Here is a 19,612-nt window from a genome sequence, read left to right as displayed (position 1 = left end):
TTTCAATTCGGATTTGGGCTCCTACATGTGGAAGATTTTGTAACTCTCCCAATCATCTAACTAGTCAAAGATCCGACTTCTATTAATTATATATACTGTTTATGCTTATTAGTATTCTTCTCATACATTGTGTCGCCATAAGTATTTCAAAATGAGTATGGAATGAGTTGTTGAGATTTATTTTGCTTATAAGATTTGTCTCTGATTGTGTTGTGTTGTTTTGTTTTTGCTTGAGAAATGTAAGTAATTTGGAGCAGACTTCGTGTTCATGATGGAAGCAGAAGTCCGGTTTCACCACCACCCTACATTGATCCTTATGCTCAGGGGCGGACCCACGCCTATAGGAGGTGTGGCACGTGCCACAGTCTAATTTATTAAAATTTTTGTAGAGAAGTGGACACAGATAGAAATTACCAGCTTTTTAGAGCACCTCTATTGAGGATTCATGGGGGGGAGTTCACGCAAAAATCAAGAAAAAAATAATAAAATAATTCAATCCTATGAACCCTTTGTCTCCTAAAGCTCTCTTGGTTGAACATTTCTCTCCTAAAGTTCATCACTGTAGCGCGGGCTCCACGTGTCGTGGCGGCCCACGATTAGTCTAACTTTTTTTTTTTTTCTTAAACCAAAAAAAAAAAGAAAAAAATTTTAATAATAAAAAACTGAAAAGATGAACCCCAAAAAGGAGTTCATTGATGTGGATGCTCTTAGGCTTAAATGATTGAACAGTGCCCCATATAACTCGTGACGAGCCGTAGGCTTGTTTTTAATTTCCTGATTTTTTTTAACACATTTATTATAATGTATTTACCCTTTCGTAAAGATTTGTTATTTCTCCTTTGTTTCTTTTTTTTGTTCTCCTTTGTTTCTTTGTTACTAGTATAAAATAAAAATTTGTATTCCTTTTCTTTAAGATTAGATTTTTACCTTTTCTAAAATAAAAGTCACTTTATTTAAGTTTTACATTAACAATTTTTTTTATCAAACTTAAATTAAAGTAAATATTTGTTTTCAAAACTTAAATTAAAATAACAACTACAATGAATATGCTTTTCACAGTAAAATTGTATATAATATATAATTTTGTAATGTTACTTAAAGATATTCAATATTATACAAATGTTTATCATTTTTATTTAATTCATTTTAAAATGAATGCAAATTTTTAAAGATTAATGTAATTAAAAATACATTATAATATTTATAATTAATATTTATTTATATATATAGTGCCTCATATTAAATTATTTTATGGGTCCGCCCCTGCTTATGCTCTGTTGGAGGATGAGAGGATAGGATATCAGGGTTCGATTCTTGTCTAAATTAGCATTAACAACGTCTTATTTTCTACTCTAAACAAGTATTAGTTACTGTTGCACTAAATATATATTTACTCCTTTTGCTCTGTTATCTTACGCTTGTAAAAAAATCTTGCTCTCTATTTCTTGCATCTTCAACAAAAAGGTTCACTAAAAAGGTAGAAAGGTGTCAAACCTTCATTAGATAGGTTTATTCGGTTTCTGCTAGTTTGGTTTGTACAAAATTCTGCTGAACTGAACCGAAGTTTGATATTAAGATAGTTCATTTTTGCAAGTTCCGCGTAACAATCAATATTTCTCGTTAAAATTTAGATAACTTTGGTTTGTCTGAAATAGATTGTTGGATAATTAGTTTTTACTTTTTAGTAGTATGATTTAGATAAGAATAACAAATCAAAACTGATAACCTAAGTTGAACCAACATTTTTGATTGGGCAATTTTAATTGACTTCACGTTACCAAGTTCAAGTTCTCTTTAAACTAAACTAGCATGAGTAGATCCTTTCTAAAAAGATAGTTAAGATGAAACGAGAATATAAACCCAAATAGAGAGAGTACCACAATAGAAATTCAAACAGAAATAAATCGGATAAGTAGTTTGAAAAAAACAAAGGGCTCGTCACAAGAGTGTTTCGAACCCATTCACGCAAACACAAAGGATAACAGAATTGAACATTTCGAAACTTTATTCGTCTCAGTACTCCTCGCCTTCGTCATCCTCATCATCGCCACCTTCAGCACCAACCTCCTCATAATCCTTCTCAAGAGCTGCAAGATCCTCACGAGCCTCAGAGAATTCTCCTTCCTCCATACCCTCACCCACATACCAGTGAACGAAAGCACGCTTGGCGTACATGAGATCGAACTTGTGGTCAATCCTCGAGAACACCTCAGCAACACTCGTGGAGTTGGAGATCATACACACAGCTCTCTGCACTTTAGCAAGGTCACCTCCTGGAACAACAGTTGGTGGCTGGTAGTTGATACCGCACTTGAATCCAGTAGGACACCAGTCAACAAACTGGATGGTACGCTTGGTCTTGATGGTTCCAACAGCTGCGTTGACGTCCTTGGGGACAACATCACCACGGTACATCAAACAGCAAGCCATGTATTTCCCGTGACGAGGGTCACACTTGGCCATCATGGAAGCTGGCTCGAAAGCACTGTTTGTGATCTCAGCAACAGAGAGTTGCTCGTGGAAGGCCTTCTCAGCAGAGATGACTGGGGCGTAGGATGAAAGCATGAAGTGGATTCTTGGGTATGGAACCAAGTTGGTCTGGAACTCAGTGACATCCACGTTCAGGGCACCATCGAACCTTAGAGAAGCAGTCAAGGAAGAGATAACCTGAAACCAAAAAAACACATGAGTAATGAGGCAACTTCAAGATTTGAGTTGTTTGCAAATGAATGGCTTGATTGATACCTGAGAGACGAGACGGTTGAGGTTGGTGTAGGTAGGCCTCTCAATGTTAAGGGAACGTCTGCAGATGTCGTAGATAGCTTCATTGTCGAGGAGGATAGAGACATCAGTGTGTTCCAAGAGTGAGTGAGTGGAGAGGACACTGTTGTAAGGCTCAACAACAGAGGTAGAGACCTGTGGAGATGGGTAAACAGTGAACCCGAGCTTGGACTTTTTCCCATAGTCGACAGAGAGCCTCTCAAGGAGAAGTGATCCAAGACCAGATCCAGTACCTCCTCCAACAGCGTTGAAGACAAGGAACCCTTGGAGACCAGTACAGTTATCAGCTAGCTTCCTGATACGGTCCAAGCACAGATCAACAATTTCCTTCCCAACTGAAAACAGATTTCAAATGCAATTTCATTTCAGTTAATATACAGTGATGATGGAATGATATTATTTATAAAAGGGATTAGTGAATTACTGGTGTAATGTCCACGGGCGAAGTTGTTGGCAGCGTCTTCTTTACCGCTGATGAGCTGTTCAGGGTGGAAAAGCTGACGGTAAGTACCGGTCCTGACCTCGTCGATCACAGTGGGCTCAAGGTCGACAAAGACGGCACGTGGGACGTGCTTCCCTGCACCGGTCTCACTGAAGAAGGTGTTGAAAGCATCGTCACCTCCGCCAACTGTCTTGTCACTCGGCATCTGTCCATCAGGCTGCACAATTCCAGATCCAACCAGTACGTTAATACAAAACGAATAGAATCAACAGTGAAAAAGTGAGAACAATTTTCACAAATCAGGACTAAATCAATCGACACCTTCTATATAATAATAAAGCCTACAAGAGTTCTAGTTCATCGAACATTGTTGTGAAAACGAAACGGATCTTGAATCAACCATAGCAAACAAACACAGATCTAAACGGATCTCGCATCAATCAGAGTTCTAAACGGATCTCGAATCAGCCACGTACATTTCTTCTACAATAGATCTAAAATCAAACACAGATCTACACAACTATATCTACAATGGAAATGTAGCAACGAATACATTAGATCTGATGTAAAACGCACAGATTTATACGAAGGGGAGACGAACCTGAATGCCATGTTCAAGGCAGTAAAGCTCCCAACAGGCGTTTCCGACCTGGATACCAGCTTGACCAATGTGGATCGAGATACACTCCCTCATTTTCGTTTCAGATTCGTAGACGAAGGGGGGCGCGTGTATGAAGACGCTCTCCTGGGAAAAATAAATCTAGATCTGGTGGTGTGGTGGTTTAATCGATGATGCTCTTGTTTGTTTTATAAGCGAAACCATCCATCTTTAGGGTAACGGCTCCTGTAGGACACGTGTGATGATAAGATTGGGTAACTGCTAACCATGGTTAATTTATAGGGTTGTTCTCCTGAGCTGTATATTATTATTTTCTAATTTTAAAATTTGCCGCTTTGGTTCTCTTTGGGATATTTTCCCTTCATGACCGTTTCTCTCTTTTTAAAAAAGTTCAAAATCCCTTGAAATGCGGAATATAACCGGATCTGATCAATATCGAGTAAACCGAATCGAAGCCTCACAGCCATAGTTTTCCGATTTGCCGAGTCTTGTTTGCTTTATGGCTTCCGCCTTCAAGCCTCAAGAGGTTCGCGTCTGCTTCATCGTCCATCTCTCGTTTCTTCTCGTATGATCTTCCATCACGCAAGGCACGCATTCTCCCTCTCTCATATAGTTATTGTTATCTGTGAATCTGTGCAGTAATCCAATCAGAATCAGATGGAGAGTAATCACTTAGGACTTGAGCTAATTAACTGCAATTCTATCAGATGAGAGTTCTAAGTAAGCGACAGTGATTCTCATTTTGTTACTTATTGTTGCGCCAAGTGATGATACTAAGCTTCTCTCTTTTGTGCAAATCAATTCTGATAAAAGGGTGGAATGGTTCGTGTTCAATGCCCTGACTGAGTTTTGGCATATGGCTAAAGTTCTAAGATTGAAAGCAGAAGACAGGTTAAAAAACTACACTCATTTTTGTTTTATGGAAGTATTAGATAGAGATTCACGAGACCATTTCTAAAAGTTCACTTCTTTGTATTTGACTCAATCTAAAGCTCTTCTTAGTTTGTTTTCTTGCTTCTATGTATTTAGAATATATCTTTCAGTTAAATTACTCGTGTGTCATGTGTGTGGATAGTAAATTAAGGGGCAATCATTTTGTGAAAGAAATGATCAGTAACCATAAAGCCTAGTGGCTGTAAGTAACTGCTTGCACCTTATTTTCTATGCAAGGGTAGAACTCTTTAATGGCAAAAGAGGTTTGAAGAAGGTTGTATACTAAGCATAGACAAATCTAGAGTTGATTTTTTTTCACAAGAAGATCAGGAGGTGATTCTTCCTCAGGGCATCATCCAGTGGCAGGTGTTTGCAGCTTTGGGTATGTATGTAAATAGGCTGCTATTGATAACTTTTAAAATGTGCATTTGTCAGGCACATACACATTGAAGAGTGGTCGTGCAGACTGGCTAATTGAGCAATGTACAGTAAGTGTTTATTTCTTCTAGTATATCTGGTGTCTCTGGTCTAAACCACATGTGAACGTTGTGCCACTGAATTTGTGTATATGGTTCATCTTAGGAATTCGGAGCGAGTAGTGCCACACCAGTTCTAACAGAAAATCTTCCATAATTTGTGGTTGACAATTCGGAACGTGATAGTTTTGCTGCGTAAGCAATGCAAGTAACCACATTGTAAAGAAACACTTGATTGGTTAAAATCTTATTTTTTTTTATAAAAAAAAATTATTGGCATTATAGTTGTATGATCACAAGCTATTTGCTGTCACAGGCCAAAGGCTACATCAAATGGTACTGGTTAACCATCCGATCAAATTTAATGGCTCCTGGGTTATATGTAAGTTGCAACATCTCTCTAAGCAATTCTAAAATCCTCAGTTTACAGAACTCTTCTCTTTTTTCTAAACTTGCTTCAACACCTTTTAGAGTTTTTTAGAGTTCCAAGTCAAAGTTATGTTTGGTTGCTACAGCCGAAGGTATACCTCTTCTCAATGCAGTAAAATCCTCAACTAAAAAAATCCAACGGACTATTAATCGCTGGCCTGAGAACGTTAAGAAATCCTTTCCCGATTACATTTTCTAAGCAGTTCTCAAACCTTCTGGTGATTTGCTACGCTTTCACGTTGTCTAAATAATTGGTTAGTGCTCTACTAGACACAAATTAAATATTCTTGTTTATGACTTGTCTCAATGAGAACAATCTAACAGTCAACACTGGCAATGGAGCAGACTTCACGAGGAAAGAGGTGGAGCTGATGTTGCAAGCAGGCGACATAACTGTTGGACTGGGGTCACACCGGTTGCAAGCTGAGACCGAAACCATTGCTCTTCTAGCCACGCTAGTGATGTGGTCTGACTCTCAAGAGACAACGGCCTAAATGGTAGCTAAGGGCTAAGTGTGGTTTTCTTGTCTAGTGTTATGTGGTTATGGTTGTATAAGGTCTAAATGTTTTGTTTGATCAGAAAAGAAAAGAGAAGACCTGATATTGATAGAGCACTAGTTGTGACAAAAACAAAACAAAATACATTGAACACCGAAATAAGCTTTTGCAAGAAACAACATAAAAGTTATAAACTCAACTTGGCGGATGAGGTTTTGAATCCATCTATCGTGGGAACCACCTGGGATATAACCAGATAATCCAACAATTACCGTCCATATTCTACTTAGAATGGATATGCTTATGCCCCAAAAGACCTTCACTATTACTCCAATTCTCTGATTCTTGATGGACAATAAACTCTCAGAGTCCTTAAGTTACAGGATCCACAAAAAGGAAGCTCAATTTGGCAGACAGGGTACAGGATCCATCCATTGTGGGAGAACAAACTGAGATAACATGAGTACCATAGTTATGTTGTGATTATCTTCTATATACCCTTTAGAATGGTATGTATTTATGCTATAACAACCTTCACTATTCCTCCAACTCTCTAACTCTTGATGAACAACAAACTCTTGTGTCCGCAAGTTACCTGACACCAAACAACTGTCTTGAACACTCCACATGTAGATGATATCCGCATTAAACGGATTCACTGCCATGGGAAAACAATCAAAATCAGATCCCACCACAGAGACCAAGTTGATTTCTTCCCCTGACAAGTGCCACCATTCACTACTCCCAGAATCGTTTTTATTGTTATTCAGCTTCCAAACTTTCAATCTTCCATACAGTATCTCAATGTAGATAACATCTCCTCCTGAGGTAGTCAAGCATCTCCTAACGTCTTCGTGATACGGAAGAGGGAGAGGTATAACCTGACAGTGATCATGGTCTTCAGGGCCGAAGAAGTCATAAGCTAAAAGGCTTCCGGGTGCACTATCATCCACTATCCTCTCCCACCGATAAAGCATCCCATTGACATTGACAGGAGGGTAATAGGCAGTGTATTGAACGGGAACAGAGGAGAGAAGCCGCTTGAAACTCCAGGCCCCTGTCTCGGAAGAATACACACACACTCTCCATTCATACATTCCCATGTCGTTTGGTACAAGACTCTGATCATAAGGGTCAGGGTCAGGGTCACATGTCCTGACCACTTTGAAGCTCAAAACGACGCCGTCTTCGTCCACTGATATCTTGCATATTTGCATTGTTTTATCCATTCATCCATGAGCATTTTCATCATGTAGATTAGGATTTAGCCATGTCTAGGTTGCATTTTGCATTCATTGTCCTTATTAGGTGTTGGAGTGCCACATGGAGTTCTTGGGGACATTTGGATGCATTTGGAGCTTAAAGGACATGAAATAGGTGATCATTGGACGAGCAGAGCATGGGAGCGAGGTTCCGCAGCGACGTCATGAGGTCGCTCCAAAACACCCCCAGAGCGACTTGCCCAGAGCGACGCCCCGAGGTCGCTCGCATCTCACACCCCTCTCGGAGCGACCTCCCAAAGCGACACCCCGAGGTCGCTCGCGTCTCTATGGCGAGACGACACGAAGCGAGGCCTGGAGCGACCTCTCAGAGCGACATGCTGAGGTCGCTCCCGAAGGCCGGAGCGACTTGTCGGAGCGACATGCCGAGGTCGCTCCGCGTCTATTATCTGCTCGATTTCTATTTTACTTAAGGGCCTTTTGGTCATTTCATTATGCACGTTTTACATTTCTAAAACCTATGTTTTAAACATCTTTTGTAGCCACCAGGGCGGATTATCTTTTGATCATTGGAGAAATACACAAAAACTCTCTGGAGAAGTTCATCTCTTGGATTTTGATTGTTATGTTCTTGTGTTATTGTTGATTTCTTATCTATTTCTCTACATGATTAATCTGAAATCCAATATGGGTTTAAGAGGAATCATGGAGATTAGTGAGTAATCACCTTTTGAATTCATGGGTTAGGGAGATTAAGGGTGATTAGGTTAGGGCTAGGATGTTTTAGTGTAGATCATTCATATTTCCTTGCTAGTAGAGTAATCATAATGCATCTTCTGAGTTGGCCACTCAGTTGTTGATCCTTAGGCATTTCTCACCCGAAAGGTGTTCGATGAAATGCCCGAGACAACTCTCCTAGGCTTTTAGTATACTTTGCCAAAGACATTTGTTGTTAAAGGTGCTAAGATAGCTAATAGACTTGTTAGTAATGATTGCTTTCATATTATTCAACCAAAGACATTTGATGTTTGAGATATGTTAGCAAATGAGCATTCATCTAGACATAGAGCTTGCTTAGAATTGTGTATAGGCTTAAGGTTGATAGTTTGATTGATCATTTGCCATCCTTAGTTCGATACTTGATCACCCAAGGTCTAATCCCTATGCCCATGAGTTCTCTTTTCCCTTAGTTAAGAAAGTATCATTCTGTTATTGCTTTTTAGTTTTAGTCATAGCTTAAAACCCATCTAAATCATTGGTTGCACTTAGATTAAGTGAGTACTTGCATTCTCGGTGCTTTGATATCCCTCAGAACTGGTTCGACAATCTTTTATACTACAACATTTGTCTTAGGAGCCTTGAAAACTCCTAACATCATCCACACGCGTTACCAAAGCAGTAGCTTTACATTCCTGAGGAGGCGGAGGGATCTCAACCCACTGCTGTGAAACTGGGTTTCCGACAAAGGTCTTGTAATAGAAAGTCATGCCGACAGTGCGAGTAGGGAACAGATCGATCCAGATCAAGCCGTTGGAAGAAGATCTATAGAAGTAGCTACGGGTGGGGAGATTAGGGTACCGTTGAAAAGGCATGATGTAAGAGCCTGGAGATCTGGGAAGATCCCATGTGCTGCATCCGTGGAAGCCTATAGCTTCTGCGATGGGGTAAGGATAGTCGGTTCCGAACATGAGAGAACATGAGGAAGATGATTGTTTTTGTAGAGAGACGAAGACACGGCGGAGATATGACGATTCTATCAGCGCTTTCCACTGTTTGCAGACAGATTTGAATCTGGCAATGCTTCTTAACGGTAGTCTTACAATAATCTCCACTAAGATCGCCTCTGGGATAGTTGTTGTAGCTGCAGCCTCCATAGAAATTTGATAAACTGTGGTCAATGGATTAGGGTTTCCTTCTCTTTCTTGCTACAAGAAGTCTTTTGGGTGAAAGCTCGAGTTTATGCGGAAGAAGAAAAAATACATAACACAAGGTCAACGCAGTTAACAGTGGATGATGAGGTGGCAGTTGCAATTGCTGGCTGAGCTAGCAAGTGTCACCTTTCTTAAAAAGTTGATATGGACATTGTATCTTGAATCAAAAGACTCAAATCTTGAGTTGTTTATAGTTAGAATACTTGCACTGAGGTAGTTAAATTTTGGTTTCAAGGGCTGTTGAGTGTTGAGCGTTGAGTGTTGAATGTTAAGAAAAAATTGTGTGATTGGTGAACGCAAAAAAAATATAGGGGATATCATGACAGGTGGCAACATGTGAATATAGAGATGCTTTTAAAACCCAACCGGAAAAGTTTTGGATAATGGGTCCCTATAGTTTGACTGGATTCAATTGGTTTCAACCAAATTCAGTTTAATGATATTTTGTAAATAATATACGTATTATTTAGAAAACAGATCCTATCAAATAAATTTTTTAGTAACCAAAATGTTTTAAAAAACTTAAAAATAAAAAAAAAACAAATAAAATAAAAACTTATAGAATTATTTAATAGTTAAAATTTAAAATATAGGAAAAACACATTTAAACTTTGTTCTTCAAGTCTTCATCACTCCAAATACTTTCACTTTTAAAAAAATCATGAAAACTAAGTTCTTATTTGCTCGTATAATGAGAAGCAAGAATAATTATAATGTTTTATTCATTTATGTAAATTTGGAATTTCATAATGTTAATGTTTTAATTATTAAAGTCTTCAACACAAGTGGTCATAAAATAATAATTAGACAAAGTGAGACATAGACATAAATAATACCTTGACATGAATATCTATGGTTGTGAGTCTTCTTGTGATTTGTGATTTGTGATTTGCAGAGATGGTAAAATTCTAAAAAATGAATTACGGCGTTGCTTTATTAATCTTTTACAAAATATATATTTTTACTTAAAATAAGAAAACTAGAAAGGTTAATTATTTTACTAATAAAATTTTGGCTTACATATAAATCATATCCGGGTTTGGTCGGTTCATTGGGTCACTGGTTTCTGGATTTTTATGGTTTAATACAAGTTTTTAACCGGTTCAACTTTTAGTTGGGTTTTGCTATTAACCTAACCGGAACTGGTCTCTGGTTGGCGGATTAACCCGGTCCAACCGCCGGTTCGGTCTGGGTTTAAAAACATTGGTTGAGAGTGAAACACACCAACTTAATATCCTCTTAAAATGTGTAACTATATTTTTATTGGTTGGCAAAATTTTTGTGAGATTCTTATCCCCTCAAATTATTGAAATTCAATTATTTTATAGTAATCATATTTAAAAAATATATATATATCAAAACTAATGATTTTTATGATCTATAAATAGAGACTAGTCTCACTTCATTTGGATACAAAAAAAATCAATTTTCACGATATTTTTTGTATCAGCTTTCAATAAAAAAATGTGTGCTTAAATTTTTTTTTGTTAAATGGATCACAATAATAATCCATTTAACACTAAAAATTCAGAATGTACCATGATTAAAATTTATGGATGTGATTTAAAAGTTTTTTGTTTGAATTTAGCCTATTGTACTATTAAATTATGTGTTTTATTTGCGGTTTTGTATGTTTGTATTGTGTGTATTTGAAGTTTCGTAATGTTATTTTTATAATATTTTTTAGTATTATTTTTTGAAAATTAGTTATGAACTTACTAAAAAATTATTAAAGCTATGTTATTTTAATTATTTAAGTTAATTACAATCAAAATTATTATTAATATGTAATTATTAAATTATAAAATATAAAAAGATGAAACAAAAATGGTGGAGGTAAGGTGTTGAATTTATTAAACAAAACTATTGTATAGGTTAAAAATGAAATGGTGTTAAACAATTAGGTGGAAGACAGAAAAAATGATGGTGTTGAATAAATTTACGTCCTCAAATGAATTTAGTTTTATGTAATTATAGCATTTTGTTTCAAAAACAAAGAAATGTAATCATAGCATCAAAAGTAAACCACTTGTTCTTAGATTTTATAGAAAAAAAACAATATTATATTTGTTTTTTTGAATAAAAAACAAAAAAAACGCAATATTCTATTGGTTCTGTATGCTATGAGATCAGTAAATCAAGGACACCATCCCATTGATATTCAAGAGAGGTTAAGAACCAGTGTAGTTGACCGGATGAGAGGAGAGAAATCGCTTTAAAGTCCATAAACTGTATCAAACGAATAAACATACACTCACCATTCATGCATTCCCATGTCTAATGTCTATATACGCTTACTCATTGGACAAGTGTCAGAAGTCCTTACTCACCATTTTAAACCCTTTGACGATACCATTCTCCACACTTAAAACCAGTGGCGGTACATTAATCTGGAGGTGGAGGGGTTTCAACCAGTGGCGGAGCCAGAAACTTTTTGTACCGGGGTCGGAAAAAAAAATCAAAACATAATGTTTAAATGACCAAAAAACTACAAATATATTATACCAAAAAAAAAACTACAAATGTACTCTACGCTCACTCATAGCTTGAAACCTTTTTATAACAGTTTCATTGGCTACATCTTTAAATATATTTTTTTCAATAAAACAAATAAGACAATCACTTAGAAACTGATCTCCGATACGATTTCGTATACTGTCTTGACGATCTTCATTCCTGAAAAACATCTCTCAACGGTTGCAGTTGCAACGGGCAAAGTCAAAGATAACTTCAAGAACCTATACACCAAAGGTTGAGAAAGATGTTTTTTGGTTTCTACCATTAACCGCGATAGATCTCCAAAATGTTTCAAATCAGCAAACCTTTCATCTCCTCGTACATTATCAATATAAATGTCAAGTTGCTGCTTAAGTGATATGCACTCCATAACACTAAAATCCTCAGGATAGAATTTAGCCAGTCTCAATAACTTTTCTTTATCAAACTCACGGAACGAAGCAGTAGGACTTAAAGCTGATGTGCAAACGAGTAACTCAGAGTTTACCTCGTTAAAGCGACCATTAAACTCTTGAAGCTCCATATCCAATACTGTATAAAAACAGTTGACTTGATAATGATGCAAGTTGGTAATGTTGGTCTTTTTGCGTGGCTTCCTTGGATCGATGAAATCGTCCTCCATGTTGAGAATACCAGTGTCATGTTTCTTACAAAAAGCTAAAACATCATTCACAAAAGAATTCCAGCCATCATCTCTGAACTTCTGTAGTTGCCGCTTAGTGGATTCTACTAGTGAGACAGCATTTAGGATGTCTTGATCTTTTAGTTGCAAGGCCAGTGACAAGTTCTCTGTGAGTCCCAAAATGTGCAACATCAAATGTAGGTAGAACACACAATCAAAAGTATGGATATATTTGAAAAGACCATTTGCTTGACTTCGCTGGGTAAGATCAGCACCTTCATCCTCGACGTACATAAGCATCTCATCCACAGAAGAAAACATCTCAACTAACCACATCAACGTTTTATAATGAGAACCCCAATGTGTACTCCCTGGTCTTGGAAGAGAAGACTCTTGATTCAGTCCTTTTCCAGTCTTGATTTCACCACTGCTTATTCCTTTTTCAATTATATCCCGCTGAATTTCTCGCATTTTATCTTTCCTTTTACAAGAAGCTGCAACCACATTCACTAACAAAGAAATCTTATCAAAGAAATCTCTAACTTCAAAATGTTTCTTCGCTACAGCAACAACTACCAATTGTAGTTAGTGAGCAAAACAATGTACATAGTATGCCGAACTGTTTTCTTTTGAAATCAGTGCTCTCAGACCATTAAATTCACCTCTCATATTTCCTGTTCCATCATAGCCTTGTCCTCTCACCATTTTCAGACTCAGACTATATTTAGCAAGCAATGAATCAATTCCAGATTTCAAAGATAAAGAACATGTATCCTTCACATGGATAAGACCAACAAATCTCTCTTTGACCATACCGTGTTTATCGACAAAGCGAAAAACTATAGCCATTTTCTCTTTCATAGAACAATCAGCTGATTCATCCACCAATAAAGCAAACACATCATTATCCATCTCTTGAACTATGGAATTAATTACTTCTTCCGAAAAGCAATTAACAATGTCTTTTTGAATAGGATGAGACACCATTTGATTATTTCCAGGAGCATTCTTCAGCACAACGTTGCTCACATCTTTATTCTGTGCAGCAGTATATTTCACTAACTCCAAAAAATTTCCTTTGCTGCTAGAATCGACTGTCTCATCATGAGCACGAAACGGTAATCCTTGTTTCAGTAAGTATCTAGCAGCATCGACTGAAGCATTTAGTCGGATACGATACTCTTTTTTTATAACATCGGTTTGCTTTTGAAAAGCATGTTTGATTGACTGACCTTGTCTCATCAAATCTTCACACTTCTTTTTGGCTATGTTGTGAAAGCTATTTACCGCACCTACATGGCCAGCCAATTTGTCAGACTTATTCCAACTATCAAATCCCTCTGTGACAAATCCAACACTTCCACTTTTCTTCTCGTTGCTGAATAAATAACAAAAAAACAATATGCCTTCTCTTTCTTGACACTGTATTCCAACCAATCACCATACTGATCAAACCAAGAAGGATTAAACCGCCTTAATGCACCTGAGATAACTCTTTGCTTAAAACTATGCCCACGAGGTTGACAAGGTCCTCTAGTCAAGTACTTGCGTCTCACCTCGTCTATTTGATTATGATCATATTCATGAATCCCTTTTCTTTCTCCGGGATCATGCGGCATGTCGTCTAGATGAATATCATCGGTTTATGGAGATTTTCTTTTCAGATTTAGAAATTTATCCATTAGCTTTCTGTTAAATAAGATAGATTAGTCTTTTTGAGATATAAAACTAATCATTAAAAATATTCAGATCATGACATAAAGTAACAAAATAAACAAAAAAGTAGAATATAACAAAAAAAAGTATATAAAAAACGAACCTGAATGTGGAGAGCACGAGTTGCAACAGGTCGCCGTCGTCTTGTGTTTGCAAGGGAAGAGAAATGTTTTTTTTCCTATTTTCAATGTTTCTATATTATAATTTATTTGGGCTTAATATAAGTTGGGCTTAAACTAAAATAACACTAAAGTTTAAATACCCAAAACATGTTTAATGATTTTAATTTTTTTTTTGCAACTATAGAAATAAAATAAGATTAAAACTAATATAAATCCAAAGTTTTAGAAATAAAAAATGAAAATATATTATTTGTGTAATTAAATTTTGCCTTTAATGTCTTGTAATTATTTTTGTGGGGTCAAATTTATTTTTTAAGTGGGATCAATACAAAATTTATTTTTTAAAAAATATATATTTTTTAAAGTAGTGGGGTCAGCTGACCCCCTACCCCTTAGCTGCCTCCGCCCCTGGTTTCAACCCATTTTTCTAAAACCGGATCGCTCACGAAAAAATTTGTAACTATAAACCATGTTATCAATGCTAGTAACGAATACATTGATCCAAATCAATGCATTTGAAAAAGCTACATAAATATATATATATATATATATATATGTAGGGAGGTGCATGTTGCAGGCTGGAATTCAGACTACTCAAATGGACGGACTGAGGTTCAGGAACTCGGACTGGACAGGACAGACGGACGGCTATGGAGCGGCTAGACGGACGCGATGGAGAGGGAGATGGCCGATCTGGTTCCTGAAACAAAAGAGAGTTATTTTTATGAGTTTTTATGAATCAAAATGATGAACAGAAAGAAAACTAAATGATAAATGAAGAATAGAAACAAATAAGACTTTTTATGGGTTTTTTTAATATTGAATGGAAAATCTAGAACTACATGATGCAAAATGAAACAAAATAAGAGAAGGATAGAGATGGCTGATGGATTCAAGTTGCTGGACTGATGTCTCTCTCAACAAGAACAGGGGATGGAGATGGCGTGAAGGTGGGATCTTGCTTGCTGGACTGATGTCTCTCTCAAGCCGGATCAAGGGATGGATTGAAGTGGATTTGCGGATGAGGTTTTTGATTGAATCTCTCAATCTGATGAAGGATGGATCGAATTGATTGACTCTCTCAATCTGTGTACTGAGCTTGTTTGATTTTCACAAACAAACTAGACTCACGAAATCAATAGAACAACAAAGAATCTCTCTTTGAATCCTAAAGACTGATATTTTATACAAAGAACAATCTTTGATAAAAACTGAATAAACTTTTTATTAACTTGGTGATTAAGGGTGCTCTCTACAATGGACGACAATGAGCTTATATAATGCTCAGATACAAGACTCTAAACGTTCACAAAAGAAAAGAAAGGAAACAAATCTAAACTAAGCAAGAAATCGGAAACTAGCCGTTAGAGCCTTTTGTGGGATTCTGGCTCCAAGCGAAGAAACTTGATATGCTTGAATCTGGACGGTTTAAGGGGATAAGAGAGCTTCTTTGGGACCTTCTTGAATGCTTGGTAGATGCTGATCTCGTCCTTGCCTTGGTAGAAAAAGAGCTGTTGGAGTTTGAATGCGAGAGACTCCAAATAAGGCAGTTTGGTGATAATGGGGATCTTCTTATTCCTATGTGGGCTGGTGCATGGGATGAAGTTGTAGAACTCTTCTGGCTCGTGTATAATGTCTCCTGGATGTCTTGGTTTTGTCTGGACGTCGTCTGGTTCTCCTGGTTGGATTGGAATTGCTTGGAATGGATCAAACTGAAAGATTGTCCAATCTTTCCATAAATAGCTCCGGTTGGGTTTAAGTGATTCTCCATTGAACCAACTCATCTCCTGGGTTCTGGTGCAGCTAAGGACTTCTGGAATACCTCCTGATTGGTTAAGATGATCTCCTGGTTCCCATAAATAGCTCTGGGTCGAACCAAGTTGAATTGGTTGAAGACTTTCCATAGATGACGTCGGTTTGGCCGGTTCTGGGGAATTGATCATAACTCCTAATTTCCGTGGCCATTTTTCCTGATCTTGGGCATCACGGAAAGATGATAAACTCCTCTTGACTTCTGTGATGGGTTTTGCTTCAGGCCGCTCCTTCATTGAGCTTGAATCGTCTTCTAAAGTCGGGTACTCGCAGATGGACGGGTTGCAAAACCTCTGAATTGTAAAATTCATAACTTTTTTCTCCGTGATTATTTTGGCCCAATTCCAATTGGCCTGGACTCCTTCTTGAGTGTAGAATGCATAAACATTAGCCTCGTGATTTAAACCCTCCTGGTTTGTAAGATATGGCATTTTTAGTGCACGTATGTCCTGGTTGGCGCCTTGGCTGGTTGAGTAGGGTGTTGGGTCGACTTCTGGTTCAGCTGCTGAATTGCTGGCCGCAACAGTGCGGATGCCGTTGAAAAGCGTGTGATATATATATATATATATATATAGAAGCCTATAGCTTCTGTTTTGGGAATGAGGATAGTCACTTCCGACAATGATATCAGTGGAGGTTTGAAGGGATTAAGAGCTCTGGCGAAACGAAGGTTTCAGCGGTTGGGTCGAGGCGGAGTGACGCGTGGCGCACTGACGGTCAGGATCTTCACACGTGTTTCGCTTCAGCCTCCTCGACGCATGCGTACCAGAACTTGTCGGTGCTGGGTTTGAGGGTTTAGGCTTTGGACCGTTGTAGCTAATTTGGGCTTTGGCTTTTGTTTGTTTTTTGGTTGCCCATTAGTAGTGTGAGCCTTTGTACTTGGGCTTCGGCCCGTTTTCTTTTATTAAAATAAAATTTGATGGAAAAAAAAAATCAATTTAGGTAGCGTGTTATTTTTGTGGCCCTAACCTTAATCACGCAACTTGAATTTTTTTTTTTAAGAAAATCAATTTTGTTTTGATTTTCGACATTTTTAAAATAAGACCCAACAAAATAAAATTATTCTATTCACCAAAGTCCACCAAATATAAACTAACAATTTTAAGAATTAAGGTGTATTACATAAAGTCCACTATATTTAGTGCTGACATTATATTTCCTTTTTATAAAATATATACTTTTAAATTTTATATAATTCACTTTATATTATACAAACCATGCAAAATACAATTTTATAATTTTAATATATCATTTTTATATTTATCTCATCTGCGCAGGGCACAGATTTTATCCTAGTTGGATGTGATTATGTTGTGAAATTAAGTATCAGTATGTAGTGATTTCGATTTTAGCCTCTTTTTTTTTTTGTCAACATTTCGTTTTATAAAACGAAGCCCCAAAGGGCACATTTACAAGCAGTTCAAGACTTTCATAGAATACATTCAGCCCAACTTGAGCCCAAACCTACAGATAAACATGATGCACATGAGTACCACGTATACAACACGTGTCCTCTTTTGAGACTCCACCGCTTCCTGAATCGAAGAAAGAGAAACGTCGCCTTAACTCTGGCCGGCCGATCACGCTCACCATCTCCGACTCTCTTGAAACTGCTTGCTCGCTCCAATCTCCTTCGATCGCCTCCCGTTCAACAAGGACTTCTTTTCCATCCATTAGAATTAAATCCAGCGAAGAACTTCAAAAGACCCGAGACAGAACATTGTTGGAACACTAGCCTGAACGGCAGCTCCGACTTTTCTATTCCTGCTTCGAAATCTCTCTAGTATCTTCTAACCCTCTAATCTTGACTTTCATGGATACTTCACTTTCTCATATGCGAAGATTGATTCCAATTCCAAATCAAGAGTTGAGCTTTTCTAATAAAGGGAACATCAATCCTTTGGACAGATGGATTGAAGGTGAAAACAGAAGGAGAAGAGCTTTACACACAACAAAATTGGACAAAACCGAATCAAAATCCGCAACGGAAAATTTTAATTGGACAAAGCCGAAACAGAGGATCTGATCGCATCCTCAGAACATTAAAAACCATATTTTACACCAAAAAGTCTCCGTTTCTTTCCCTCTGAAAGATGGGTGTGTGGTAAGAGGAAGGAAGAAACGAGAGAAAATTCTCTCTCTAGGAGAAAAGAGAGAGAACTTGAGCACAGGTTTTTAGCCTCTTCTCTGGTGAGGAGGTGATTATATTTTGGGAAATTAGGCCAAATAGCTAAAAAAAAAAACAAAATTAAAAATCTAACCAAATTCCCCCCATATTTTCTACTTTTTTTTTCTATCTCTCTCTACTCTTTCTCCCAAAATCTAATTTCTCTTTTTTTTTGGTTATTGAGCAAAAAAGCCCTTATATTTTACTTATAGGTGACTGAGTTTTTTTTTTTGACGTCAGCTGACTGAGTTTGTGTACACACATGTAAAATTTATTGGTCCTTTTAGCCGTTTTCCTTATGGAGTTTTATAATCCTAGTCTCGTGTTTTCAATGTTTTGAATGCATGCATGGTGCTAGTAGTTATTTGGTTATGTGGTCGGCTGGTCGCCTTGGTCTTTCGTTTATTTAAGCTAGTGTTGGAACAATAAAGATTTTTAGTAATTTGGACATTGATCCACGTAAACGCTCAATCTAACGAAAACAGAATATACTTTGGGCAGATGCACAGGTGCTGAATATACAGCGGGCAGCATAACAGGTAGAGGTTCAGATTTTACCATCAATTTCAAGACGATGGTGCTTTACAGATGGTTTTCAAAAAGAAAAGAAATCTTATTCAGGACAAGGTTGGTATAACACTCTAGGGGTTTGATGGACTGATGGGACAAGAAACGTTAGAGAGAGTCTCTCACCTCTTCACTCAGAGGTGGATTTTGAAAAGAAAATCACAGTTTAAACTAGGGGTAGGCGTTCGGGTACTTCAGATTTTTGGATATTTTGATATAGAGGTATAGAACCCGTTCGGATATTTCTATACTTTGGGTCGGGTTCGGGTATTTTTAGTTCGGGTTTGGTTATTTCGGATCGGGTTCAGATATTTAGATTTTGAAAAAAAAATAAATTTATTTCTCAAATTTCTTGTATTTAAAAATATAACTTTTACTTAATTAATTTTTTATTTTTAATAGATTGAATGGTTAATAGATTTTGATATAACATATTGAAACTAAAAGAAACATTAATTTGGTCATTGTTTTTAAATTTTGGATGTAGCTTTTTGTAAATTCTTGAAATGAAAAGTTTGCCATATATTTTAAGTGAGTATCAAATCATTTTTCCGTAATTCTATATGTATCATATGAACTTAAAATATGTGTAGTATCAATATAAATATTTTATATAAAACGAGAGATGTAAACTAGAAATATATGGTTAATTATGCATATGTTCGGTTATCTTCAGATATCCATCCGGGTTCAGATATTACTCGTTCGGCTTCGGATATCCAATCTCTTCTAATTCAATATCCGTTTTGCTACTTCGGTTC

At 37.0% G+C, this 19,612-nt stretch overlaps 2 protein-coding genes and 2 pseudogenes across 2 annotated transcripts; 1 reads left to right on the top strand and 3 right to left on the bottom strand.

Moving 5' to 3' along the window:
• Positions 1-1,836: 1,836 nt before the first annotated feature.
• LOC125609648 (tubulin alpha-2 chain-like) lies at positions 1,837-4,080 on the bottom strand. Its single transcript, XM_048781188.1, has 4 exons — positions 3,825-4,080; positions 3,206-3,440; positions 2,746-3,116; positions 1,837-2,667 (listed from the first exon to the last, which is right to left on the bottom strand). Exons 1-4 carry the CDS (start codon positions 3,915-3,917, stop codon positions 2,014-2,016), a joined length of 1,353 nt encoding a protein of 450 aa, XP_048637145.1. The 5' UTR covers positions 3,918-4,080; the 3' UTR covers positions 1,837-2,013.
• Positions 4,081-4,248: 168 nt separating this feature from the next.
• Positions 4,249-5,879, top strand: LOC106453788 (annotated as a pseudogene).
• A 383-nt stretch (positions 5,880-6,262) lies between these two features.
• LOC106451686 (F-box protein At1g49990-like) lies at positions 6,263-9,358 on the bottom strand. The gene is made up of 2 exons (XM_013893646.3): positions 8,764-9,358; positions 6,263-7,363 (listed from the first exon to the last, which is right to left on the bottom strand). The coding sequence occupies exons 1-2, from the start codon at positions 9,269-9,271 to the stop codon at positions 6,579-6,581; spliced, it is 1,293 nt and encodes a 430-aa protein (XP_013749100.1). The 5' UTR covers positions 9,272-9,358; the 3' UTR covers positions 6,263-6,578.
• Positions 9,359-9,365: 7 nt separating this feature from the next.
• Positions 9,366-14,737, bottom strand: LOC106360333 (annotated as a pseudogene).
• Positions 14,738-19,612: the final 4,875 nt, after the last annotated feature.

This window comes from Brassica napus, chromosome A5 (genome assembly GCF_020379485.1).
Source record: "Brassica napus cultivar Da-Ae chromosome A5, Da-Ae, whole genome shotgun sequence".
NCBI lineage: Eukaryota > Viridiplantae > Streptophyta > Magnoliopsida > Brassicales > Brassicaceae > Brassica > Brassica napus.
The sequence above is the reverse complement of the archived record's forward strand: the minus strand, read 5'-3'. Positions and strand labels throughout refer to the sequence as shown.

Coding starts and splice junctions, on each gene's coding strand:
- LOC125609648 (XM_048781188.1), bottom strand. CDS start 3,917: ATGAGGGAGTGTATCTCGATCCACATTGGTCAAGCTGGTATCCAGGTC. Junction 3,441..3,824: donor GCCTTGAACATGGCATTCAG/GTTCGTCTCCCC, acceptor GGAATTGTGCAG/CCTGATGGACAGATGCCGAG. Junction 2,668..2,745: donor TCAACCGTCTCGTCTCTCAG/GTATCAATCAAG, acceptor TTTTGGTTTCAG/GTTATCTCTTCCTTGACTGC.
- LOC106451686 (XM_013893646.3), bottom strand. CDS start 9,271: ATGGAGGCTGCAGCTACAACAACTATCCCAGAGGCGATCTTAGTGGAG. Junction 7,364..8,763: donor GCGTGTGGATGATGTTAGGA/GTTTTCAAGGCT, acceptor CAGTGGACGAAG/ACGGCGTCGTTTTGAGCTTC.